Below are 27,311 nucleotides of genomic sequence, written 5' to 3'. Positions count from 1 at the left end.
GCTGAAGCCTGCAGCTGCATTGCAGCTCGCAGGCCACCTAGCAAACTTCTTTGGAGAAAAGACAGCTCCCCCTGTCTGTTCAGCTCCCCTCCGGTCAGAGAGCTGCTGGGAAACCAATGATCTTTTATCCACGCTATGGATACCAAAGTGTGAGAATAAACAGTGGAATCAGCAGGTAGTCCAAAAAAAAAAAAAAAAAAACAAAAAAAAAAACCAATGGACGATGGATAAGGGATGGGGTTGTAGCTAGCACTTGCAAGGCCCTGGGTTCGATCCTCAGCACCACATAAAAACAAATAAGTGAAAAATAAAGGTTTGCGTTCAACTACAAGTTATTAAAAAAAAAAACAAATAAAGGCATGATGTCCATCTACAACTATTAAAAAAATAAGAAAGAAAAAGCGATGATTTAAAAAATATCTCGACCATCTTTTCGAACTTCTGGGCAGTGGGCAGTGTAGCGGTATCTTGACCCCACTCCAGTAAAAAGCAAGTTTACAAGAAAGCAGCCCCTGGGGGAACCCTTGCCTGCCGGGCGTAGCTACCCGGGCGACCGCGCGGCGACCCCGACCGGAAGTGACGCCAGTGCACTGAATACTTCCGGAGCTGCGGGGACGACTCCGCCAGAGGAAGCTGCGCGGGCCGGACCGGCGTCGGCCCGCAGCTTCCGCTGCTACTTGCACCTCAGTCAGTTCTGGTGTGGTCCGCCTGACCTGGTCTGGCCCGCTTGTGCTCTGCATCCGCGAACACGCGGCTCCAGGTAAGTGCGCGACTTGAGTTGAGGCCTTGTTTACCCTGACTAGCCGGTGTGTGTGTGTGGGGGGGGTGGAGTGTTTCGCGCGCCTCCCGGACCGGGCAGGGCTCCGCCTTCACCGCCGCCTTCCAGGCCCCCGGCGCCCACAGCCTACCGTACGTGGTTCCAGGGTCTCTGCCGCCTGAGAGGGACGGCAAGGGCCGGTGAGCCAGAGTTTCTTTGGCTTTCCTTCTCATGCAGCTTTTCCAAGTCGCAGAGAGATCGGAGGCCAGCGCCTCTGAGCGGCAGGCGCTGGCACGTCTGGGCGCTCTCAGCCAGGCGCTCCGAGGCTCTCCACTCGAGTCATTTTTGGGAGTTTTGGTAGGGGTGTCCGCGCGGTTTGTTAACGCTTGTTCTCTGAAGGGTCTCCCGCCAGCGCGTGAACTCGTTGTCCGCGCGGGTGTCCCGTTGACCGCACCTCTGGAATAATATACAACTAGGAATTACGTCTCCACCTTGCCTGAGGCTGCTGGGTTACCCTCGAGAGAGGGAATCGTGTTTTATGACTTCGCCTTAGTATTGATTGTTATTATGTCCCATAGAACTTTCTGTCACAATGGATATGTTCTGTACATTTGCTGTTCAGTATGGTAGCAACTAGTCACACGTGGCCATTGAATGTTTGGTATGTGGCCGGTTAGACTGGGAAACTAAACTTTACATTTTACCTTTTAAGTTAAGTTTGAAAAACCGGACTACCTTATGAGACAGGACAGATGGAATGAAGAGTTTTGAAACTAAGTTCCTTGTTCGTATTTTTGTGCCAAAACTGTTTTCTTTGGAAATGTTGTTAGTAATGACTTGTGCTAGATAATCATTTCTAAAGTAAACGTCCGTCAGGCTTGCCAAACGTCTTTTTGTTATTGTGAACTTTGAGAAATCTTCAGTTTGGACGCTTTTCCGTGTGTGACCAGGCCTGGTGAGTGAGCCTAGGGTGGGTGGCAGATCGATGAAAATATGACTTTGGATGGGAGAAAATGGTTTTAATTACTCCATATTTAACATCCAAATGAAATCGAAGCATTGCCATCAGTTTTGTTATAAAGGGAATAATAAGGCAGGTACAGTGATGTACACCTATTATCCCAGCTATTGGGGAGGTTGAGGCAGGAACACAAGTTGGAGATATGCCTCTGCAATTGAGTGAAACACTATCTCAAAATGAAAAATGGAGAGGACAGGAGATATAGCTCAGTGGTAGACCACCATGGGTTCAATCCCCAGTATGGGGGTGGAATACTGACCTCTTTGAGCAGGGTCAGCACTGATAATGAACTTTGAAAAAAATAAAATTTGTTTTTGTTCTTTGGCACTGGGAATTTAACTCAGGGCACTCAACCACTGAGCTACATCCCCAACCCTATTTTTTGTGTTTTATTTAGAGACAGGATCTCACTGAGTTGCTTAGTGCCTCACTAAGTTGCTGAGGCTGGCTTTGATCCTCCTGTCTCAGCCTCTTGAGCCCCTGGGATTTCAGGTGTGCGCCACTGCGCCCAGCATGAAAATAATAAAAATTAATTATTATTTACTTTTTTGACAGTATGGAGATTGAATCCAGGGATTCTCTATTACCAAGTTATTTTCCCAACCTTTTTTATTTTTTATTTTAGGATAGGATCTGCTAAGCTGCCCATATTGGCCTTGAACTTGCAATTCTCCTGCCTCAGCCACCCAAGACGCTGGGATCACAGGCATGTGCCACTCCAATTGGCCAACTTTTAATTTAAATCTGGACCTAGAATACCCACAAAGTAGAATTAGAGTTCTTTTTTCCCCACAATTCTTGAATATTTGGTTGATAAGAAGCCTCTGGTCAACCTCTTAAGCACAGATCTTGAGGATAAATCAAAAAAATTTGAAAGCACATTCTTTTGTTGGTGTTATCCCAGAGGCTCTTCCTGTAGCTTTCTATCGGGCTCTGTGGGAAGGTGATAGCTAGTTATGAATCCCCATAGACCATGGGTCTAATGGTATACTGATGTTGTGTTCTGCTTTTTGTCAGTGGTGTGATCCTGGGCAAGTAAATTACTTAACCTTTATAGACTGTAGCATACTCATTGGTAGGAAGGGGAAAATAATCACTTTGGCTGGAATGGTGGTACATGCCTATAATCTCAGCAACTCAGTAGGCTGAGGCAGGAGGGTTGCAAGGTCAAGGCCAGCCTCAGCAAATAAGCGAGGCCAAAAATAAAAAGGGCTGAGATGTGGCTCAGGGGTTGAATACCTCTGGGTCAATCCCAGTTCCAAAAAAAAAAGCCACTTTATAGGATTATGAAGATTAAGGCTGTTCTTAAATGAGATTTGTTATCATTTTTGACAGGGTTGAACTCAGGGGTGCTGTACCACTGAGCTACCCCCAGCCTTACACTCACACACATAAACACACACACACACACACACACATTGATTGGTACTGGAGATCGAAACCAGGGCCACTTAACCACTGAGCCACATCCCCAGCCCTTTTAAAATATTTTAGAGTCAGGGTCTCACTGAGTTGTTTAGGGCCTCACTAAGTTGCTGAGACTGGCTTTGAATTTGTAATCCTCCTGCCTCAGCTTTCCAAGCCTCTGGGTACAGGCATGTACTATTGAGACTGGCTTTGAATTTGTAATCCTGCCTCAGCCTCCCAAGCCGTTGGGTACAGGCATGTACCACTGCTCCTGGCTACAATAATTTTTTGAGAGGGTCTCCATAAATTGCTGAGGCTGGCTTGAACTTTCACACCTCCTGACTCAGCCTCACTGGGATTACCTGCATGCACTACCATGCCCAGCTAATGAGACCTATTGTTTTGGGTTTTTTTGTGTGTTTGTTTTGTTTTTAGTATTGGGGATTTAACCCAGGAACGCTTAACCACTGAGCTACATTCCCAGCCCTTTTTATTTTTTATTTTCAGACACGGTCTCTCTAAGTTGCTTAGGGCCTTGCTAAATTGCTGAGGTTGGTCTTAGACTTGTGATTTCCTGCCTCATCTCCTGAATTGCTGGGATGATAGACATGTGCCACCATCACCTATTGGTAATAATGATTTTTTTCTTGTAAATGGTAGCAATATTCACGTTAAACTTGCCCAATAAGTAATATCTTATGTAAAAATATAGATAAAGATGCTTTGAAAAATCAATTCCTCCATTCTCCCCCCCCTCCCCATACTGGGTATTGAATCCAGGGGCACTTTACCACTGAGCTACTTCTCCAGCAGTTTTTATTTTTTATTTTGAGAGAGCATCTTGCTCACTATACTGCTGAAGTTGGCCTTGAACTTGGCCATCCTGCTTCTACCTCCTAAATTGCTGGGATTATATGTGTGATCCACTATGCCCATTTTTCATTATTTTGAAAATAATCTACAGTTATTGTTCAGACTTAGATTTTTCACTTAGCTTATATTTTCCTTTCTATATCTGAAGTATTTCTCTGGAAGTTATAAACCTGTTTTTTTACGAATTTTTTTTCTTTCTTTTTTTTAAGATGTTCATGGACCTTTATTTTATTCACTGAGAATCAAACTCAGTGCCTCACACTTGCTAGGCAAGCACTCTCCCACTGAGCCACAATCCCAACCCCTTTTCATGAAAATCTAAAGAATAAAAGCAACTGACATTAAATTTCTTATTGAATAAGCAGGTAGTACTTACTAGTCTCTTAAGAAAGCCAGATGTCCCAGGAGGAGTAAGTCAGAAGAGAAATGGGAGATGGATATTAATATTGCCTATTGGGTGTCCTATTGGGCACATTTTTATTTGAGTATTAACTTTTTCATGAGTAAAGTGAGATCTGAAATATTACCAGTATTCTGTGTTAATTAGCACAGCAATGGTAACTTTATAGTAGTCCAAGTCAGTTACATATTTTTTTGTCAACCTCTGTGTAACATTCGGAATTGAAATAGTGATATTTAAGGGCTGGGGATGTGGCTCAAGCGGTAGCGCATGCGTGCGGCCCGGGTTCGATCCTCAGCACCACATACAAACAAAGATTTTGTGTCCGCCAAATACTAAAAAAAAAAAAGATAGGGACTGTGAAGATTGGAGTACAGAAATAAGGAAGTAGGGTTTCAAACTGGGGGAGGGGAATTGGGAAGCATTTCTATCACTAGTACCCCAAGTTAAATTATAACACTGTTAGCTTTGATGCTTTCTGTTTTTAGAAGATAATGTAATTCTTGTAAGTATGATATATGAGTTTTTTGGGGGGAACCTAAAAGAAGATAGTAGTTTCTCTGGTCCCTTGTTTTTTTCTGTTCATTTATTTTATGGTGCTGGGGATTGAACTCAGGGCCTCATACTTGATAGTAAATGCTCTACCACTGAGCTATATCCCCAGCCTATACTTGTCTTTTTAAATCTTTGCTTTTGAAAAAATAAATTTGTAAAAGCAGGTACTAGTTTTAAAAATATAAATATTCTGTGTTTTCATTTTAGATGGAAATCATATGACAAAATATTTGGGTGACAGCTGCCTGAAGGGTCTTCAGAAATTACAGGTATTTTTAAATTAAAGATTAACATTATTGCAGAGGAAAAAAAATACCATTTATAAGTTCAGTTGTAATTAGGAGATTCTACAAAATTTGTTAAAAGCTGAACTGCAAACATCATTTTGCTGCCCTGTGTGTATTTTTTCTTTTTTTTTTTTAAAGTGGTACTTTTATTAGTGTATTATAATTATTCATAATTGCAAGGTTCATTTTGAAAAAAAACATTCTTGCATGGATTATTATTTTTTTTTTTTGTGGTACTGGGGATTGATTCAGGACTTTGTGCATGTGAAATAAGCACTGTACTAACTGAACTATATCCCCAGCCCCATGCATGGAATTTTATTTGCTCCATTTCAGTGCTTGGTGCCCCACCATGAGCCTATTTATTTATTTGTTTGCTTGTTTTGGTGGTGTATGTACTACCTCATGTGTGCTAGGCAGATGCTCTACCACTGAGCTACATTTCCAGCTTTTCCCAGTCGTTTTTACTTTTCATTTTGGGACAAGGTCTTGCTAAATTGTCGAGGCTTGCCTTGGAATCATTCTGCCTCAGCTTCCCAAATTGCTGGCATTATAGGCATGCACGACTGTGCCTGGCTTGATTTGTTTTTTTTACTACCTCCCCTCCTCTCTCCATTTTTTTTTTTTTTTTTTTTTTTTAGAAAGAGTGAGAGAGAGAGAGAGAGAGAATTTTTTTAATATTTATTTTTTAGTTTTCGGCAGACACAACATCTTTGCATGTGGTGCTGAGGATCGAACCCGGGCTGCATGCATGCCAGGCGAGCGCGCTACCGCTTGAGCCATATCCCCAGCCCCCTCTCTCCATTTTTAAATCTAAACACTAGTTGATTTTTTTTTGTTGTTGAAAGTCATCACTTGAAATAGTATTTGTTGGGCTGGGTTCGATTATCAGCACTGCATATAAATAATTAAAATAAGGGCTTATTGACAACTAAAAAAAAATAGGTATTTAAAAAAAAGAAAAATATTTATGGAGAGAAGTTTGTATTTCCTTGAGTAGAAGTTAACATTTGTGACTGATTTGCTTTCTCAACTAGTGTTCTTTTTTCATTTACATATAACTGAGTAACATTTTGATCTGTGAAGATTTTTCAATGGCTGGTTGGATTTAAACTCTTATTTCTTCATCCAATATAGATTATGATTTTTCCTAACCTTGATCCTGCTAGGCAGAATATGTGCAGTTTTTTCTTCACTATTAAATCACTTACTTTTCTTTCTCAGTACCTCTTTAAAGCTTCAGCAGACTCTTTTTTTTTCCACACTGCTTTTTTTTTTGAGAGAGAACTTTTTAATATTTATTTATTTTTTTTAGTTTTCAGCAGACACAACATCTTTGTATGTGGTGCTGAGGATCGAACCCAGGCCGCACGCATGCCAGGCGAGCGCGCTACTGCTTGAGCTACATCCCCAGCCCTTCAGCAGACTCTTGTTTTGTTTGAGATGGTCTTGCAAAGTTGCTGAGGGCCTCTTTAAATTGCTGAGGCTGGCCTCAATCTTATGATCCTCCTGCTTCATCCTCTGGAGTAGCTTAGATTATAGGTGTGTGTGACCACATCTGGCTACTCACAGAACTCTTTTTTTTTTTTTTTTAATAATTTTTTAGTTGTAGATGGACACAGTATCTTTACTTTATTTATTTTTATATGATTCTAAGGATCGAACCCAGTGCCTCATATGCAAGGCAAGCGCTCTGTCACTGAGCCACAGTCCCAGTCACTCAGCAGAGCTGAAGAGCTATGTGGTTTTTCTTTTTCTTTTTCTTTTTCTTTAACCAGGGATTGAACCCAGGGGTGGTTAACCATTGAGTCACATCCCCAACCCTTTTTTTTTATTTTGAGACAGGGCCTTGGGAAGTTGCTGAGGCTGTCTTTGAACTTGATATTCTTATGCCTCAGCTTCCTCCGTCCCTGGGTTTGCAGGTGTGTGCCACTATGTCCTGTTTATTTTTCTTTTCTAACTGTGCACCTATTTTTTTTTTAATTTTTTTAATAGAGAGAGAGAGAGAATTTTTTAATATTTATTTTAGTTTTCGGTGAACACAACATCTTTGTTTGTATGTGGTGCTGAGGATCGAACCCGGGCCACACGCATGCCAGGCGAGCGCACTACCGCTTGAGCCACATCCCCAGCCCACTGTGCACCTATTTTCCAGTCATCTGAGATGGATGTCTGTGAAAAAATATTTTCTTTCCCTTATATTATACCAGGAAGGAACTGTCTCCCTAATTACATACTATCTGTGCCACCATTCACTGGGACATGCTTAGCAAAATTTTAAACTTTGATAGCTAAACCTTTAGATTATCTCTTTATGCAATCAGCTGAAAGAATATGCTGCTTCTTTAAGGTCTTTGGCAAGAAGGGCAATTCCATTAGAATTTGACTTCCTGATATGGGATAGAAAGCCCTGCCCTTTTGTGCCAGGCCCTCCTTGTGGTTTCATTAACAGCTTCTTTTGCTTCTAGAGGGAGGGTTTCCCTTTGATAAGTTTGAGTCAGGGAGATGATGGTAAAGAGTCCTCACATGAAACTTAAGTTAGAATATGCCATATTGGGCATAGGGCCAAAGCTATGGCATTTTGATTTTTTAATGGTTTTTGTTATAATTTCTCATGGGGAAAGTAATATTTCTTTTTTTCCTTTTTTAGAAGACAAAAACACTAATGCATTTGAGAAAGCGGTAAAGTTTGGGGGGAGGGAGAGAAAGCAACTCCTTTCCTGATCTGCAACTTGACTGGATGCTAAGATGTCTGTGGACATGAATAGCCAGGGGTCTGACAGCAATGAAGAGGACTATGACCCAAATTGTGAGGAGGAGGAGGAGGAAGAGGAAGAGGACCCTGGGGACATAGAGGATTATTATGTGGGAGTAGCCAGCGACGTGGAACAGCAAGGCGCTGATGCCTTTGATCCTGAGGAGTACCAGTTTACTTGCTTGACATATAAGGAGTCTGAGGGTGCCCTCAACGAGCACATGACCAGCTTAGCTTCTGTCCTAAAGGTAAGTAGTGTCAATTCCAAGTGTACTCTCTCCTGTTAAATCTAAGATGAGCTGTTGTTAACTAATGTCTCTTTTAGACTGATTGAATGACCTTGTAGCTTGAAACTAAATTTAAGTATATGTTGCATCTTCTGGTTATTTTGTTACATTTACTTGTTTTCTGATATGTGCATGTCCTGAGATTCCCAGATTATTAAGAATTAGAAAGGAGGGGTAGAAAGGTTTTAAAAAGATCAGAACTATGGTGGTAGCAAAATTGTACAACTGGGTGTTTCAGAATGTGATTCTTATGCAGTACATAAGCATCAGAATTACCATCTTTTTTTTTTATTAATTTTTTGTGGTACAGGGGGGGATTGAAACCAGGAATGCTCCACTACTTGAATTATATTCCTAGCTTTTTTTTTTTTTTTTTCTTTCTCTTTCTCTCCCTTGAGACAGGGTTCACTAAATGGCTTAACCTGGCCTCAAATTTGCAATCTTTCTGCCTTAGACTCCTGAGTTGCTGGGATTACAGATGTACACCATTTGTACCCAGCTACCATCCTCTGATTAACACTGATTGATAGTGTCTTGAGAATATTGACAACCTTTGGGTTTGCTCTAAATAATCAGTGCCTTTGGGTTAATGAACTCACTGGTTTTGTATACTGATGACTACTATCTGATATTGAAAGGGATTTAAGCAACAACTGTAAGAATAAAGTAGGTTTGTATTTAAATTGATTTGGAGGGGGTATTAATATTGACATTTTGAAGAATGAACAAAGTTGGTTATTCCAGCGAGGATTATATTTTCTTGGCACTTAACATAGCGTACATTTGGATCTCTTGCACCTCAGGCCAGTTATTGTTGCCAGTGTTTTTTATAGTTTAGAGTTTGCCAGGTTGTTTCCTTCTCCAACATTGGCCATCATGTGAATGGTGGAACATTTCTCTTACTTCATTGTTTTCACTGATCTTCCTTCAGCAACTATTATGTGGATTTTGTTGTCTGATCAAATTTGAAGCTTAGAAGGGCACAGTGGCATGCTTTCAATCAAATAAATTTTCTTCGTTGTGTTTAAGTGGAAATATCTATATGTGCTGTGTATGATTTGTGTAAAAAGTTGTTTTATTTTCTAGTTTAAGAAATTTTTTCCTCAGATAATCAGCAAAGGTAAATACCTTGGATTTAGTTAATTAAGGCATTGTTAGCAACTGACTGGGAGCTGAAAACAGCTTTTTTTAAAATGTGTGATTCATTTCTAGAAATGATTGCAAGATGTCCTCTGTTATGCTTAGCAGAAAACTGATGAATAGAGCCCTTGGAGATACTCTGGGTCTGGAGTTTTTGTCCCATGATTATAGCAAAGATGCTGGGTTCCACTTTTGGAGGGCATTTCCCTAGTAGAGAAAGGCATTAGGTTTCTTCTTTTCTCACCATGTACACCTCTCCTTTTTGTTCAAGTAGTTTCTTTGCTTTAAACATACTGTGAGATTATACACAATATTGGTATTTAAAATTGGAAAAGGAATTGGAGAGTTTGTGGATGTACATTGGATAGAGTCATTTGACCAAGGTCAATAGGAGTCTCCCATTTTATGCACAGTTATTGTTTGTCAAGATCGCTGCACTGGACACAGTGGTGCACTCTTGTAATCCCAGCAAGTTAGGAGGCTAGGTAACAGGATCATAAGTTCTAGCCTCAGCAATTTAGGAAGACTCTGTCTCAGAATAAAAAATAAAAAGGGCTGAGTATGTGGCATAGTGGTAGAGTGCCTCTGGGTTCAATCCCCAGTACTGCCCCTTCCCCCCTCCAAAAATCTGTGTGCCAACTTTTCTGGCCTACTTGAAACATGAGGGGCCTCAAGCACCTGTCTTTCCTCCTCCTCTTCCTCTTCTTTCTTCTCTTGTGGTAAAATAAACATAACATAAAATTTACTATTTTATGTTCCTCTTTCTTGTGATATGGTCAGGCCCCTCCAAAGCCTTCCCTTCACCTCCTCACCTTTTCATGCCCTTAGGACTTCTTCAGAGTCTAGCTTCTACTTTTCCCTGAGTCAGGCTACTTGAGAGCTCGAGGTCACAGTGGTCAGGGCCCTCCTTTGGTCTGTACTTAAACAGTATAGGTATGTCTATATTTTTAGTCTTCCAATTGCTTTATTTTGTTTTTCCTTTCACACATTTTTCATGATCATTCAACTAGATTTTTAGGTCTGGCCACTATTTACTATTTCTGCTACGGTATTTCTTAGATTTGTATGCACACCATGCTAATCAAACACTCCATCACTGAGCTATATCCCTAGCCCTGTCGCAGCATTTCATCCACAGTAGATATTGGATAATTTCTTGGATACTTTTGGATTTTTTTTTTTTTTTGAGAGAGAGAGAGAATATTTTAATATTCATTTTTTAGTTTTTGGCAGACACAACATCTTTGTTTGTATGTGGTGCTGAGGATCGAACCTGGGCTGCACGCATGCCAGGCGATTGTGCTACCGCTTGAGCCACATCCCCAGCCCAAGGATTTTTTTTTTTTAATTTTGTACATGGGATTGAATCCATAGATGCATTACTACTGAGCTACACCCTAGCCCCTTTTATTTTTATTTATTTATTTAAATTTTGAGACAGGGTCTTGCCAGAGATTTTGCAACATTGCTGTGGTACTTGAACTTGCAGTCTTTCTGCCTCAGCCTCTTGATTCTCTGAAATTAACAGGAATGTGCCAGTCAACATGCCTGGCAGTCCTTGTGGATTTTGTTATTGATGTTGACAGTAGCTACTGTTGTTGGTATTAACTAGATTCCTAATCCTTGCTGTACATCCTTTTCTATTGTCATGAAAGGGCATTATTCTGGACTTTAAGATCAAAAAGAGAAGCAAAAAACAGAAATGAGGGAATAAAAAGAGATGAAAGGGAGTTGAAACAGAAGAAAAGGATAACAAGGAAATGGGGCAAAGAAGTGGAAAAGTTTCTTTGGTAGTAGAATAAAGATTTTGTTTATTTCTCTTCCTTGTCCTCTGTAAGGAAGGAATGTTTTTTGTTTTTCAGGGACTGGGCATCAAGAGTCATAGGTTAGCTATACCTAAAAGGCAGTCAGTGGTGTTTCAAGTGGCTAAGAAACTTTGCTGAAGAGACTGAACTGAAGAAGTTGATTAAGAATAAGGAAGGGGCCTGGGTGTGGTGGCACACACCTGTAATCCCAGCAGCTAGGAAGGCTGAGATAGGAGGATTGTGGGCTCAAAGCCAGTCTTAGCAACAGCAAGATGCTAAGCAACTCAGTGAGACCCTGTCTCTAAATAAAATACAAAATAGAGCTAGGGATGTGGCTCAGTGGTTGAGTGTCCCTGAGTTCAATTTCCAGTACCTCCCCCCCTCAAAGAAGGGGTAGGGATGTGGTCTCTGTTGTCCTAGCCCCTTGGGAAACTGAAGCAGGGGAATCACTTGAACAGTTAGGACTGTTCTGAGCAACATAGCAAGATCCTGTCTGGAAGGGGGTAAACAGTAAAGGAAAAGCAATCTCACACAATTTTTCTGTATTAATTATGGAATTAGAAGTTAAAAAACTGGCATTGCTTTTATTTCTGTAATATTTTTTGAGGAAGGGAGGGAATGGTTTAGAGCTGAATTTACCCAGTGGTGTTTATAATCTAGTTCCCTGCTGGGTGCAGTGGTGCATGCCTGTAATCCCAGTGGCTCAGTAGGCTGAGACAGGAAGATAGCAAGTTTAAAGCCAGCCTCAGTGTCTCTAAACAGAGTACAAAATAGGGCTGGGGATGTGGCTCAGTGGTCAAGTGCCCCTGAGTTCAATCCCTAGTACCAAAAAAACAAATCATTTATGTATTTAGTTCCCCTGTTGCACGTGTCTTCCTGAAAAAGAGACCAATAGCGACAGTCAACCAGATTACCCCTGGTGTGCCCATCAGTTGTGCTATTTGTACAATTCTGTGACATTGAGATATTTAATTGTTTTGTATAGTTTTACCAAAACTGTTTGGTTCATAGAAATTGTTAGGTGTATATGTAACTTAAAATTATAGCCTGTGAACAGCTATCTATGAATAAAATCTGTATGTTTAAGGAGTGGCTTAAATTTTTCACTGTTACTTGTTTGTTGTGTCCTGGAAGTTGCCTGTAGATGAGCCATATTACAGTTTAAAGTTAAATAAGCCTTTTAGGATTTGAAGTCTTTTAATTTGTGAATTCTAATTTTCTGGGATACTGGGTTTTTAGTTTAAAGAGAACCCTGGTATTAGACAATAACCAGGATTACTGGGACTGGTCTCTGAGTAAGATTATTAATTGAGAAAGGTACTGGGTGTGGTGTCATACACCTGTAATTTCAGCCAATGGGAAGGCTAAGGCAAGAGGATCTCAAGATCAAGGCTAACCTCTGCAACTTAGCAAAACTCTGATTAAAAATAAATGGAACTGGGATGAAAAAGGGGGAGCTGGTAGCTGGGATGCATTTTAGTAGAACAACAACCATGGGTTCAGTCCCTAGTATACATATAAACAAGACGAAGGAAGGAAGAAGCCTAGAAAATCAGACGAAGAGCTGAGGCTAGAGAACAGAGAAAAGGCTAATTATTGGAGGAAAACTACAGATGTTCAAATAGTGGCAAAATAGCTCTCATACTACACGAATAAAATAGTCATGAGAGATGAGGTTACTGCCAAGTGAGATGTTATGTCGTAGGAGTAGGAAGAAAATCTCTGACAAACAGGTATTTTTAACAATCATATATAAATCTTTAAAGAGGGAGTTAACCTTCATTACTTCCTACATTTTTATGTGAATTTTGTACAAAGATTTATTTGTCATAGATGAAAGAAGTCCTTTTACATATTAATAGGCATTTTATTACAAAATGTGTAGTAGTTAGCTAAGAAGAATTTTGTCACTTATTTAGTAAATTTTGTTAATAACATTCCATGAAACTTTTGAGATGTTTACTGACTGCTCAGAAAGTGGTTCAACCTTGGTAGTGCTCCAGAGGGAGCCCAGGCAGTCACAACCCTGGCTTTTGTTGGTGATAGACCAGAAGTCTCTGTCCATGTATGCTGCTTTTCTCAGGGTGGTGTCCAGGGGGAAGCAAATGTTGTTCAAGGGCCCACTCAGTTGCTTTATGAGGGAAAAGAAATAAGACACTTTGGACCAAATTTAGTTTAGGAACTATAGTAAGCTATCTGAGCTTTTGGTTGAGGCAGGAGGACCTCGATGGTGACCTGCAGAAGTCCATACTCCATAAGACAGTGAGCAGTGGAGGTAAAAAAGTTACCTTCAGGGTTAGAGGAAGAGACTTAAGATGTATAGGTAAATGAGATTAAAATTTAGAATTAAAATTCAGAATCATGAATGTAGTCTGAAGTGTCTTTACTATTAGAGGAAAGGAATGTTTTTTTTAAAAACTTCCATAACACTTAAGTGGCATAGTGAACTACACTGTTCATTTCTCAGGTCTTATGTTCCCCATATAGGATTGGAGAAATAAACCAGTATTATGACCATTCTTATTGTAGTTCTTGTTTTGTGAATTGCTGTATTAACTACAGTAGAATATTTCATTCTGCCACCCTCTGCTTGAATTTGTTTTACAAATTAGTGTTTGTTCCAACAAAATGTGGATAAAAAACTCTTTAAGATTCTTCTTTATTGGCTCATTTTTTCCCCTTTGGTGAATCATAATGACTTTTCAGAACTTTTCACTTTTTTTTCTAATATATTTTTTAGTTATAGTTGAACACAATACATTTACTTTATTTATTTATTTTTATGTGGTACTGAGGATCAAATCCAGGGCCTCACACATGCTAGGCGACCCTTCTTCTGCCGAGTCACAACCCTAGCCCCTGAACTTCTCACTTTTAAGTGTGGAAGTGTTTATAGTCTTCTGTTCAAATAAACCTGATTTCTATGCCTTTGTCACATGATCAGTTAATGTTCTTAACTCAAAATACTTATGTTTATTTAGCCTTTTTCTTAAAGAGCATCAAATGTATATATCAGTGAAGATTTTCATGTTAATTATTAAATCAACTTTCTTTTATCCTGGTACAGCTGAATTTTAAGACTTTTACTATTTACAGAGTCGTTAATTAACCAAGTATTTTTTTTTTTCGTTGTTAATACTCATGGGAAAGTATTTTCAAGCTGAGCCTAGTGATAGTGTTTCTGAACTGAGCTGCTCTCTGTTTCTATTTTTATGTCCTGATATCAGATTTTTTTCCATGCCTGTATCTAAGTAGAATGTATGTTAAATTCCTGTTTTTCAAGTAGTTGGCCGTAGATTAGTGTGTTAACATATTTCATGATGCATTAAGCTGTAAGTCTGATGTAATTTTTTACTGGTACGTAAATTTATTTTTAAAAAGGAAATGAGAAATGTCTAGAGTGACATTGAAAATAGACTGAGTACAACTGGTGCAAAGTTGTATGTATCTGGCACACTTAAAAAGGTTATTGTCATTACTTTGTGCCTGGAGTCCCTCACAACATGCTCACCACCTTCCATAAGGGCTCTACATCAGATCCAGGCCAGGTTTCATTCTAGTCTTCTTGTCATGTGTTTACACTGCCTAAAGAACCATGCAAAAACTGTGTGCAGTCAAGGGGTGATTTCACATTTGTGTCCTATTTTTTTTTTTTTTTTTCTTTTTGTGCCAAGGATTGAGCCCAGGGGTGTTTAACCACTGAGTCATATCACCAACCTTTTTATTTTATGTGTTGAGTCAGGGCCTCACTAAGTTGCTGAGGGCCTCGCTAAGATGCTGAGGCTGGCTTTGAACTTGTGATTTTCCTTCCTCAGCCTCCCAAGTCACTGGTATTACAGGTGTGTGCCACTGCTTGTGTCCTAATCTTGAAGTTATTTATGTTCAAGTTTTTATTAAGATGTTACTACAGGATTGAAGTATATCATTCATGATTCCATTAATCTAAAATAAGTTTCATTTCCTGTTCATTATCCTTTAGTTCTTATCCATATTCATACATATTACTGTGCTGCGATTCACTCCTTCAACCAATATTTACTAAGTACCTATTATGTGCCAGGCACTGGAAAAATACTGTGAACAAAACAGACAAAAATCCCTGCCCTGCTTGGTATTGTAGAAATCACTTTACTCACATACTTATTGTCAAGCAGAAAGGAACCATGGAACAAGAATGAGGCACCAAAAGAAGGTTTATTGGGGAGGGCGCTCCCACAGAAGAGGTTCACTGGTCCTCGAAAGGGTGAGGGCCAGGAAAGCCACAGGCTGCAAAGGCAAGAACAATGCTAATAAGCGAAACTGTAGGTAGGAGGGCCTATGCGTCTAAATTGCAGCTACTGATAGCAGGTTGGCAGAGCCAACTTTAGGGGGATTGTGTCTGTTGCGGGTTGGTCAGGGTTGATTGAATTGATTGAGCGATTGCTTCCACCGGTGGGAACCCTTGGTGTTTGGGGTCCATTGTCATGTCAGCCTCTGATTGACTTTCGGGTCTCCTCAGCCAGGTGGAAAGTCCCTGCCCATAGCCACCATGAAAGGGGAGGAGGAAGGAAAGCCTGCTGTCCTAACATCCCGACCTTTTTGATGTTATAGGGCTCTGTTCTCATCTGGCTACTTCCTGCTGGTAGGGGGCATTGTTTAGGGAAGGTTGAGTGTTGGGGGCTCATTGGGAAGGAGGTTGTAAGGGTGGAGGAGCATCTGATTTACTGCCACCTGTGAGATTTTGCACATGTGGTTTTGGATAAATCTGAGGAGACAAGAAGCAATCATCAGCAAGACACAGATCATGAGGATGGGGCCAACAACCAGACCTAACCAAGTAGTGAGAACCAAGTTTCACTATCCCGGAAGGAGTAAGGTGGATTGCTGCTGCCTTTGTTTCAGTTCTTCATTCAGCCAATGTAGCACATCGATGTTTTCTTCTACTAGGCCGGTCTCGTTGATGTATTAATAACATTCTTCCCTGGAAACGCCAGTGGTGGTATTGGGGAGCACCTGTAGGGACAAACTGAAGAGAAGAAGCAGGAGGCCCACAGGTGATCTTGAATTTAGTGGGTCCCACCAATTGGGATGATCAGGACTTAGGGCCTGGGGCAAGCTTCAGGCGAGAAACATGATACCAAGAGGAGTGGCCTAGTAGTTTGGCTGATGTAGGAGTGGTGAGAATCACCGTATGAGGTCCTGTCCAGTGTGGTTGGAGTGACCGTTGGAGTTCCTTTAAGAGGACAGAGTCTCCTGGTTGGAGTGGACCCTCAGAAGGTGCTAGTTTTGTTGGGGGCAGGAACATGGTGGTCTTCGTGTTCTCAGAGGAGGTTGCAGACCAAGGTAAGATAAGGTAGATATGAGGCCAGAAGTGGGGATTGAATGGGAAGGTTGTGATTAATCAGGGAGAGGTGGCCATATAGCAGTTTGAAGGGGCTAAGCCCTGTGGGAGCGCTAGAAGCAGCTTGGATTTGGTTAAGAGCAAGGGGAAGTAGATTAGGCCAGGAGATTCGAAGCTCGGTTGAGAATTTTGTAAGGTGGTCCTTGAGGATCCAGTGGGCCCACTCAACCTTATCTGAGGACTGCAGCCAAAAGGAATATGAAGTTTCCAGGAGATCTTTCTGAGACCTGTTGGATTATTTGAGAAGTGAAGGCAGGGCCATTGTCTGACTGGATGGATGTTGGAAGGCTGAACCTGGGGATGATCTGCTCAGTGAGGACTGAGGCTACAGTGTCCGCCATCTCTCGAGAGGTCAGGAAAGCCTCAATCCATCCTGAAAAGGTATCAACCAGGGTGAGTAGGTATTGGAACTTTTTGCGTCTGGGCATGTGAGTATAATCTTCCTGCCAATCTCCGCCTGGTTGGTGTCTGATGAGTGGGGACTGTAGGCCCTCTTGAGGTGTAACAAAGGAACATATTGAGCATGTTGAGTGCACCTATGTAACGAAGTGACACATGCCGGGTAAGTAAAAGAGGTTGGAGGAATTGAAAGAGAGGTCGGGGACCAATATGAAGTGAATTTTGGAAGGCAGAGAAGAGATCTCCAGCTTGGAGTTGAGGAAGGGCAATCTTGTCTCCCAGGAAAATCCAGCCCTTGTCTCTGATCTGGCCTCCTCGTGCCAGGAGATCAGTCTGTTCCTTAGGCCAGGTTGGTTAGCATAGTGAGAAAGAGAATGGGAGCCATGGGCAGCTTGCTGGTTAAGCTTTTAGCCACCGCATCCGCCTTGTTGTTTTCCAAGGTTATGGGGTCGGAAGTGGCTTGATGACCCCGGCAGTGTGTGATAGCAACTTGGGAAGGGAGGTGGAGTGCCTCAAGGAGTTTAGAGATGAGAGAGGCATTAACTATAGGGGAGCCCTTAGTAGTTAGGAATCCTCTTTCCTTCCAGATGGCTGAGTGAGAGTGTGCAATAAGAAAGGCATATTTGGAATCGGTATAGATGTTAACTGACTTGCCATTTGAAAGGTAGAGAGTTTGGATGAGGGCAAAGAGCTCTGCCTTTTGAGAGGTTATAGGGAGGCAGCTGGCCTCCAGGACTGACAAACCAGTAAGGACAGCACAGGCTGCTCTGCGGCAATTGTCCGGCCCAACAGTTAAGCTTCCATCTACAAAAATTGTCAGGTCTGGTGATGGCAAGAGGTAGTCAAAGAGGCATTCCCGAGATGTACGTAAGGCCTCAAGTACTTGAGGACAAGAGTGGGTAGTTGGAGAGGTAGAGCTGGATGTTGTGAGAAGAGAAGCTGGGTTAAGAGGTGGAGAGACATAGAGAAAAATGATGGGATTTTCGATGAAAAGTAAATGAAACTCCTGAATTCGAGAGGGGCCCAGGAAAAAGAGATTTATGTCTGAGGAGGTGCTGGAGTCTATGGGTGGACAAGAAGGAGGGTCAACTTTAAGAGATTCTTTGTTAAGTTCGGCTGCTGCCGCGAGAGCCCAGAGTCAGGGCAGCCATCCCTGTACTGTAATAGAGAGTTATGCTACATGACAGTAAGAGGGTCCAATGGGCGGGGCCAGAAGACCAGTGGCAATCCCTTGTTTTTCATCTGTAAAGAGGTGAAGGGACGGGGTTGGGGTTGCGTAGGGAGAGTGGAAGTGAGGAGATCAAAGCATCTCTGAGTTTGAGGAAAGAACTAGAGACCTGTGCTGGTGATGTCAACGGTCCAATGGGAATGTCTCTAGCTGCCTGGTAAAGGGGCTTGGCAAGAAGAGCAAAATTGGGAACCCAGTGTCAGAAAAATCCAGTGAGCTCCCAAAACGAGAGGATCTGGTCTGCAGCAAGTTCCTACGAGCTTGGAATTTGTGTATAGTGAGGCTTTTGGAGGTAGGGTTCGTTTATTTATTTATTTAAGTCTACAGTCAATAGTTGTTTTTTTTTTAAAGAGAGAGAATTTTATTTATTTTTTAGTTTTTCGGCAGACACAACATCTTTATTAGATGTGGTGCTGAGGATTGAACCCGGGTCGCACGCATGCCAGGCGAGCGAGCTACCGCTTGAGCCACATCCCTAGCCCCTGGAGTTAGGGTTTAGAAGAATACCCAGGTAGGTAACTGAGGGGACCGAGAGTTGAACTTTGGTTGGGGAAACATGGTATCCTCAGGAACCTAAAAAGTTGAGTAGGTGGGCAGTGTGTTCCTGGGAAGTTTCTAAAGATGGGCTGCATAAGAGTCATTTACATATTGTAGGAGGGTACTGACTCTGAGATCACAGATAGCTAAATCCTGGGCCAGTACCTGTACAAACAGGTGGGGACTATTCTGGAAGCCTTGAGGGAGGACAGTCTAGGTTAGTTGACGAGAGGTGAGGGTGTCAGGGTCCTCCCAGGTGAAAGCTAACAGGAAGTAAGAATCTGGATGAAGCGGGACTGTTAAGAGGGCGTCTTTGAGATCTAGAACTGTGAATGAGAGGTTGAGGATGGTATGTGAGAGAGGAGGGTTATAAGGGTTAGGGACCACTGTATGAAAGGGAATAATTGCTTTATTGAATAATTGGAGATCTTGTGCTAAGTGGTATGCTCCTAACGGTTTGCGGACAGGTAGGATAAGAGTGTTGCAGGGAGAGTCAACGGGAATAAGGAGGCCTTGATCTAGTAGTCCCTCAATGATGGGCTTGAGCCCCTTGTAGTGAGGGAAAGAAATGGAAAATTGAGGATAGAAGGGAACTTAGAGGCGGGCTTTAGCTGAATCTGTACTTTTTGATGGTGTGTTGCTATTACTGGTTTGAAAGTGTCCCAGACTTGGGTCTACGAGGTCTGATGGGAGGGAATGAGTGATGGTGGGGGAGGATGTGTCCATAGTGAATTGAATCAAGGGGAGGAGGAGTTGGGAGTAGGGGCATGGGGTGAGAGCTGGAGGGTAGCCCCCAAGAGCTGGAAAACGTCTCATCCTAGAAGGGGAACCAGACAGGAAGGGATAACTAAAAAGGAGTGAGTAAAAGGATGTCCCTCTAGGGAGCAAGTCAGACTGGCCATTCTCTTTGGGAAGGAGGGTGTTCCGTCTCCTATGACTGAGATCTGGGAGGGAATATAAAGGCCTGGAGTGGGCAGGCAAGACAGAATAGGTAGACCCCATGTCCACAAGGAAGATAATGGACTTATCTGCCTCCTGAAGCCTTACCCTGGGCTCAGCGAGGGTTATGGGGGCCCTTGAGTTTAAGCTTCTTTAGTCGTCAGCCAGTCCCAGAAGCTCAAGAGAAAGGATGGCCTGTCCGGCCATACCCCCATGTTGAGGCGCCAGTGGGGGACCAGCCAGGGAACAGTCACTTTCCAATGTCCAGCTGCTTGCAGCTGGGGGGCCGAAAGGGAGGCCATGGGTTTGGCCCCTTGTCTGCATTTGAAGCAGGCCCTGGGTGGGGCAGATTTCTGAAGATCCCTGGGAGCCCTGGTGGGGGCCAGAAGTGGGCCGCAGAGCGGGACCAGGGCTTGTGTCTGGAGTGCCACCTTTTTCTGGAAGGGGGCCTAAAGGCTAAGTTTAGCTGTTTCCTCACAGGCATTATAGAATTTATTTAAAGGCCATTTTCACTAGGTCTGGGATGGGGGCTTGGGGATCATCCTCAGCCCGCTTTAGCTTTTTTCTAATATAGGGGGCTGACTGGGTGATTTTGAGTGGCCAGAATGGTCACCCCAGAGGGAGATTCAGGGTCTAATCTAGTATAGAGAGCGAGGACCTCTATTAAGTGTTTTAAGGAACATTGCAAGTCCCTGAGTGACTTCTGTTAGTTTATTAAAATTAACAACCTTATTAGAAACTGCCTGCATGCCTGTCAGCAGACATTGTATCATCTGGGCACAGCAGCATTTTTTCCATTTTGATAGTCCCAGTCAGGTTGGTGTTGGGGACTGCTGCCATGCCTGTAGGCATGGTGTTATCAATAAAATGAATCTGGTCTGCATGGTCCCGGGCAGCTACCCGGACTTTCATCTGGGGTAAGGGTGGAGGTGAGGATGACATGAATATCATGTCAAGTAAGGTTATAGGATTGGGAAAGGTATTTAAATTCTTTGATATAGGTAGTGGGGTCAGCAGAAAAGGAGCCTTTTTCAATTTGGGAGAGGTCTTGTAAAGAAAAAGGGACATGAGGGCTGGGGATGTGGCTCAATCGGTAGTGCACTCGCCTGGCATGTGTGCGGCCCGGGTTTCATCCTCAGCACCACATACAAACAAAGATGTTGTGTCCGCCGAAAAAAAAAACTAAAAAATAAATATTAAAAAATTCTCTCTTTCTCTCTCTCTCCTCTCTCTTTAAAAAAAAAAAAGAAAAAGGGACATGAATCCAGACAGTGCCTTCAGATCCTACCACCTCGAGGAGAGGACAGAGAAGTTCAGGATCTTGGGTCATTTGTCGAGACCTGCTATAGGGGAAAACCTTACTGGGGAAGAGACAGGGGAAGGAGGGTCATCTAATTCAGGTGGAGCTGGTTCTGGATAAGGAGGAAGGTCAGGAGGACAGAAGAATCTGGGGGTTGGTGAGGAGAGTGTCTCTGGAGGTGCAATAAGTGGAGAGGGATCAGGGTCAGGAGCAGGGGGGACTTGGAAGGAGGAGTTTATTTTGAGAGGAGGACTTGGAAAGTGGAGCAGATAGAGCAGAAAGCGGGGAGGGAGAGCAAGCCCCAAAAGGCCTGAAATAAAGAACCCCTAACGACTTTTCCGTCTCAATTTGGAGATTTCATGTATAAACACCCCAAGGGAGTTTTGGGGTCCAGAGTGGACTCTGATGTTTCGACCTACACCCTCCCCCCAGCAGGAAGGAAAAAAAGGGTCCCAATTACCTACTCTGCTCACAGAACAGAGTGGCCTAGCCAGGGACTGAGATGTCTCTTCAGGCCACTGGGGGCTGGATGTGTGGGGAGGGGAGTCTTTGAAGCAGCTGTGATTTACGGATAGAGTCCCTGCAATCTGGATGGAGTCCAAAGATCAAAGAGAAAGGGACTTAGTCTACATCTGCTGGATCCGATGAGGGTGAGTGGTCTTAAGATCGCAGTTAGTTCCCGTGGCGGAGAATGGCAGCCTCAACTCCTAAGGGGAAGCTTTGAACTCCTCCCGGATTTCGGCACTGAATGTAAAGCAGAAAGGGGCGCACAAGATCAGGAACCATGGAACAAGAATGAGGCACCAAAAGAAGGTTTAATGGGGAGGGCGCTCCCACAGAAGAGGTTCACTGGTCCTCGAAAGGGTGAGGGCCAGGAAAGCCGCAGGCTGGGAAGGCAAGAACAATGCTAATAAGAGAAACTGGAGGTAGAAGGGCCTACACCATCTAAATTGAAGCTACTGATAGCAGGTTGGCAGAGCCAAGTTTAGGGGGATTGTGTTTGTTGCAGATTGGTCAGGAGTGATTGAATTGATAGGGCGATTGCTTCCACTGGTGGGAACCTTTGGTGGTTGGGGTCCATTGCCATGTCAGTCTCTGATTGACCATTTCAGGTCTCTTCAGCCAGGTGGAAAGTCCCCCACAGCCACCATGAAAGGGGAGGAGGAAGGAAAGCCTGCCATCCTAATGTGTTTTGCTTTTGTGTGTATGTCCAATGTTTTCTTGTTTTTTACTTAGTCCCCATAAATACTTAAAATGGTCTTATAGCACACCATCTTGTTGTTGAATCTTAATTTTCTTCACCTCTCCTTTTGGGGCATTTAGGTGAGTACTTTTGTGTTACAGTTGTTGGGGACTGATTGTATTGCCACAAGCATCTTCGTGGATATGGCCTTTGTGTCTGTTGGGCTTTGTCTAGAGCTTGGGGTAATGGTTAGATGATATGGTTCCAGTCCTTTTTTTTTTTTTTAGCTATTTAATATAATGTGACCCAAGCAAGTCCCTCAAAATCTCTTAAGCTTCAGTGTCCTGATCTATAAAATAATGATTTACCTCCTTCACAGATTTAAATGTGATTATAATATGTGTGAAGCTCTTACACATGAATATTGAAACAAACATTGCATTGTATGGTGGAGGTAGTGCAAGAATGGAGCAATGGAAATGTCATTTTCACGTTTGATGTGATTCCTTAAAGACACATTCTCAGAATTTTGCTTCTTGGGTGGTAATGGAAGTGTCACATTAAGGAAGGTTTTGGGCAACACTGCTGACTGGTGTTGCTAAATGTGCATATGATATTAGATCATAATTGGATACTTTTGCATAGAATTTCTGGTGCTCTTCTCTTGGGGCCTACTGACAAGAAATGTGAAAACATAAAATGAATTTTACATAAGGGCCAGGAAAAGGATACAGGAAAATGTATCCTGGTTGTTATTCCTTCATTTTGGAACAACTGCAGTGTTTGGTGTTGACAAGCACTGCTTAAAGAAGTGCTTAGTTGATTTGGGTTCTCTGTTATTGAGGTATTCCCTTAATTTTCTGTAACTTTTGTTCTATTCCCAGTCTAATCCTCTTTTTTTTGCTTTGTCTTTGCCTCTGTTATTCCAGGAATAATTTGAGGGATTAGAGATGTCAGCCCCAAAGAGGGAGGAAAGACTAGAGAAAGGTGCAGATTGAGAAAGCAGAAAGCTTATCTTGCTTTTCATGAAATGTATCTGCCTGTGGCTTTATTGCTTAAACTGGCATGAACAGTCAGAACATGGACTTATTGCAATCCTTTTTTTTTTTTTTTTTTTATGGTACTGAGGATTGAATTCAAGTGTGCTTAACCATTCAGCTAAATCCCAGCCCTTATTTATTTTTCATTTTGAGACAAGGTATCACTAAGTTGACCTAGAACTTGGAATCTTCTGCCTCAACCTCCCAAGGTGCTGGGATGGCAGGCATGTACTATCACTCCCAGCTGTTGCTTTTTTTTTAAGTTATTGGTGGATACACAATGTCTTTACTTTATGCAGTGCTGCGGATTGAATCCAGAACCTCACACATGCTAGGTGAGCACTCTACCTCTGAGCCACAACCCTTGCCCCCAGTTGTTTCTTTTCTTTGATAGTCACAAATCTTTATATCAGAAATGGTTTCTCAGTGATAACCACAAGTTGTACAAACAGGATAAGTGCAGTGTTTGTTTGAAGACTTTTAATAGGAAAACAGAGCTGTTCTTATATTTGTGAACAAAATGTTCTCTCTATCTGATAAGGATGATCTCTGTGACTAGCAGTTTTTTTTTCATGGTCAGCTCTTATTTCTTTTATCCCTTAATTTAGGCCCTTATCAGTCTCACCATCACTTCCCAGTCTATAGATAGCCTTGTCTAGTTTTTCTCTTAATTATTGGTACCACCATTCACCAAGCTGTAAACAAGATTTGCTCTTGATTTACTTTTCCCAGGCAGCCTTTCCTTATCTCCTGAGTCTGTCAGTTCTTGCCTCTGTACCATTTTATGCTTATTTCTTGGTGTGCTTTTCTAGGATTACACATTAACAGTTTGTAAGCCAGGGTGTGAATTCTTTTGAGATGGAGTTCCACTCATTTATTTATTTTTCATATTAGCACCTACCAAAAATGCCCAGTTATCTTGTGTTCTTAAGAATTTGTTTTTAATTTGTTCTACTTAGTTGTTCATGACAGCAGAATGCATTTCAATGCATCATACACAAATGGAGCGCAACATTTCAATTCTCTGGTTGTATACAATGTAGAGACGCACCAATTGTGCAATCATACATGTATATAGGGTAATGATGTCCATCTCATTCCACCATCTTTCCTATCCCCATGACTCCTCCCCACTCTCCCCTTTGCACAATCCAAAGTTCCTCCATTCTTCCCATCCTCCCCTTTCCATCATGGATCAGCATCCGTTAATCAGATATTAATATTTGGCCTTTAGTTTTTTGGGTTGGCTTACTTCACTTAGCATGACATTCTCCAGCTCCATCCATTTACCTGCAAATGCCTTACTTTTATTCTTTTTAAATGCTGAGTAACATTCCATTATGTATACATATCACAAAAACTCTTGATAATTTAACCCCCAAATTCTACTGTATGCTCCCACTTGTAAACAAAAGACATACTTGTCAAAGGACCTTTTTAATGAAGCCAGCTGGCCTCGTAATTAGAGGGGGTTTAAATCTGAATATAGAATTCCTGGCTTGTGACACATATCTAGGTTAATTTAGGCAATTCTCAACAGAAACCTGAACTTTATACAGTTGTAATGAAACAGTCTTCAGGAGTGAGGTTTAAAGCCTTTTATATTTTTTGTATTGTAAATGTATTTAAAAAATAGTTAAATGATTCGGGTTACTGAAATGAAAGACGAGTGTTTGCTTTCTTTGACTGCTGAAAAGTTATGTGTCCGGTATTTGGAATGTACTGGTTTCATAACCATAGTGGGACTAGGCCATAAACTGCCCAGTTATTCTATTCTCACAAGGCGGATAGGCTTTCTTTAATATTTTTGATGTCTAAATGTAACTCATATTTTATTGATTATCAAGATAAAAGGTAAGTTTTTATGTTTTTGAATAATGAGTAGCTGTAAAGACACTATCTATAATCATAACTATAATGAGTTTTAAAAATTTTGAATTTTATTTTACTGTAGTAGAACATGCCAAATCTTTCCTTTCAAACTTACTAACAGCAGACTCTGCCTCAAAATGATTGGCTGCACTCACATTCTTTTATGTTCCCTCTATTTGTTTTTGTTTGTTTGGATATCAGATGTTTGTAACAGTTTTATTTGCAATAGCCAAAAACTGGAAACAACCTACATATCCATAAACAGAAGAATGAACACACAAATACAGATCTAGTATCCCTAATCTGAAATCTGAACCTTTTTTAATACTGTTGATGCTCACTGGTAAAGTCGTGTGTGTGTGTGTGTGTGTGTGTGTGTGTGTGTGTGTGTCTCTAAACCCAGGCCTTACACATGATACGCAAGTGCTTCTACCACTACTTCCCCAGCCCCTTGACTGGTAGAATGAATGCAAATGTTCCAAAACACTGAAATCCGAAAGGCTTTTGGCCCTGAGTATTTTGCATAAGGGATATTCAACCTGTAGTGGGACACTCTTAGAACAGCATACTTCTCGGTAATATAAAGAGAATTAACTACTCATATAAGCAGCATTGATTAAACCTCAAACTAAGTATGCCACATGAAGGAAACCAGAGGGAAAAAGGATTGATAGGTTATCATGTCAATTGTGTAAAGTTGTAGAAATGCAAATTAATCTATTGCAAAGTAAAATAAATCAGTGGTGGTCTGGAGGACTGGAGAGTACAGAGAATTATTAAAGGGAATAAGGTAAATATGAGTGCCTCTCCATTTTTAATTACCATGAAAATGAAAATAGAGGCACATACATGTTATAAGTTCATATTAACAAAAAGAACGGACTGAAGGTATCATGTGGGACATAATTAAACTTGGAAGCCAGTTTGTTCAGCAGATCAGATTTGACAGATAAAAGCTGGAAAAGATAAGTGTGCTGCAAATATGGGGATTAATTAAAGGTCTATTTATAGAACAATCAACCCTGCCCCCATTTGCAGGAGGGAAAAATCTGCTTATTTTAAAGAAATAGAATAAACTGGGGAGAAATAGGGCCCTTAGAAATATAAGATTTGGCTGATTTAATTTATCCCTTGAGTTATTTTTTTTTTTTGGTTTTTTTTATTATTATATTTTTAGTTGTAGGTGGATTCTTTTGTTTTATTCATTTATTTGTATGTGGTGTTAAAGTTGGAACCCAGTGCCTGTGCTCCACTTCTGAGCTAACAACCCCACCCCCTCCCTTGAGTTTTGAATAACAACTACTTCTAATCCTTCACCCTAAAGGAAAACTTGTCAGTTGACAAGTTCTATCCATATACACAGGTCTTAGGGTTCATTTTCCTGGCCCTTGTCTACTTTTAAGAAAATAAAGGTAATATCATAAAACATTAAATTAACCATTTAAAGTATGCAATTCTGAGCTGGGGATGTGGCTCACTGGTAGAACACTTGCCGGCTTGTGCAAAGCCCTAGGTTTGATTCCCAGCACTGCCCCCCCCAAAATCAAGAGCATATGCTCGGCATGCACAAAACCTAGGTTCATTCCCCAGTACCAAAAATAAATAATGTGTAAAATTTAGTTTTATTTAGTACCTTCACAGTGTTGTACAGCTGTCATTTCCATCTAGTTCAAAAATATTTTCATTATCCCTAAATGAAACCCAGTCCTTATTAAGCATTATTCCCACTCCCTGCTGCCAGTAATATTTTCTCTTTGTCAATTTACCTATTCTACATATGTCACATAAATGGAATTATGCATTACATGACCTTTTGTGTTTGTCTGCTTTTACTCAACATAATACTTTTGAGATTCATTCAGTTGTAGCACACATCAGTACTTTTTTTTGTTTTTTAAATAGTGACCCTTTGTTTCTCAATGTGAAGGGCTAACCAAGAATCGTGAGATATTGAGGAAAACATGCAAAATGAAAGAGACATAGAAAAATTAACTTTAGCCAAAACAGACAGTAGATAATTTTGCTTATCTTTTTTTTTTTTTTTTTTTTTTTGTATTACAGATTGAACCCAGAGGTACTTAACTACTGAGCCACATCCCAAGCCCTTTTTAATATTTTATTTAGAGACAGGGTCTCATTGAGTTGC

The 27,311-nt window shown here is 41.4% G+C and overlaps 1 protein-coding gene across 5 annotated transcripts in view; it reads left to right on the top strand.

Annotated features, from left to right (window-relative positions):
* Positions 1-616: 616 nt before the first annotated feature.
* Positions 617-27,311, top strand: part of Arih2 (ariadne RBR E3 ubiquitin protein ligase 2) — a 63,762-nt gene continuing 37,067 nt past the window's right edge. For 2 of the 5 annotated variants that reach the window (XM_027933672.2, XM_027933671.2), the window contains exons 1-3: positions 617-760; positions 5,221-5,282; positions 7,951-8,303. In XM_027933672.2, coding sequence (XP_027789473.1) covers positions 8,049-8,303 — 255 coding nt within the window. In that variant the 5' untranslated portion in view covers positions 617-760; positions 5,221-5,282; positions 7,951-8,048. Of the gene's footprint in view, positions 761-2,403; positions 2,485-3,726; positions 3,815-5,220; positions 5,283-7,950; positions 8,304-27,311 lie in introns of those variants that run through there. The other 3 variants (XM_071615757.1, XM_071615758.1, XM_071615759.1) reach the window with 3 other exon arrangements.

Source organism: Marmota flaviventris, chromosome 8 (genome assembly GCF_047511675.1).
Source record: "Marmota flaviventris isolate mMarFla1 chromosome 8, mMarFla1.hap1, whole genome shotgun sequence".
Lineage (NCBI taxonomy): Eukaryota > Metazoa > Chordata > Mammalia > Rodentia > Sciuridae > Marmota > Marmota flaviventris.
The sequence above is the reverse complement of the archived record's forward strand: the minus strand, read 5'-3'. Positions and strand labels throughout refer to the sequence as shown.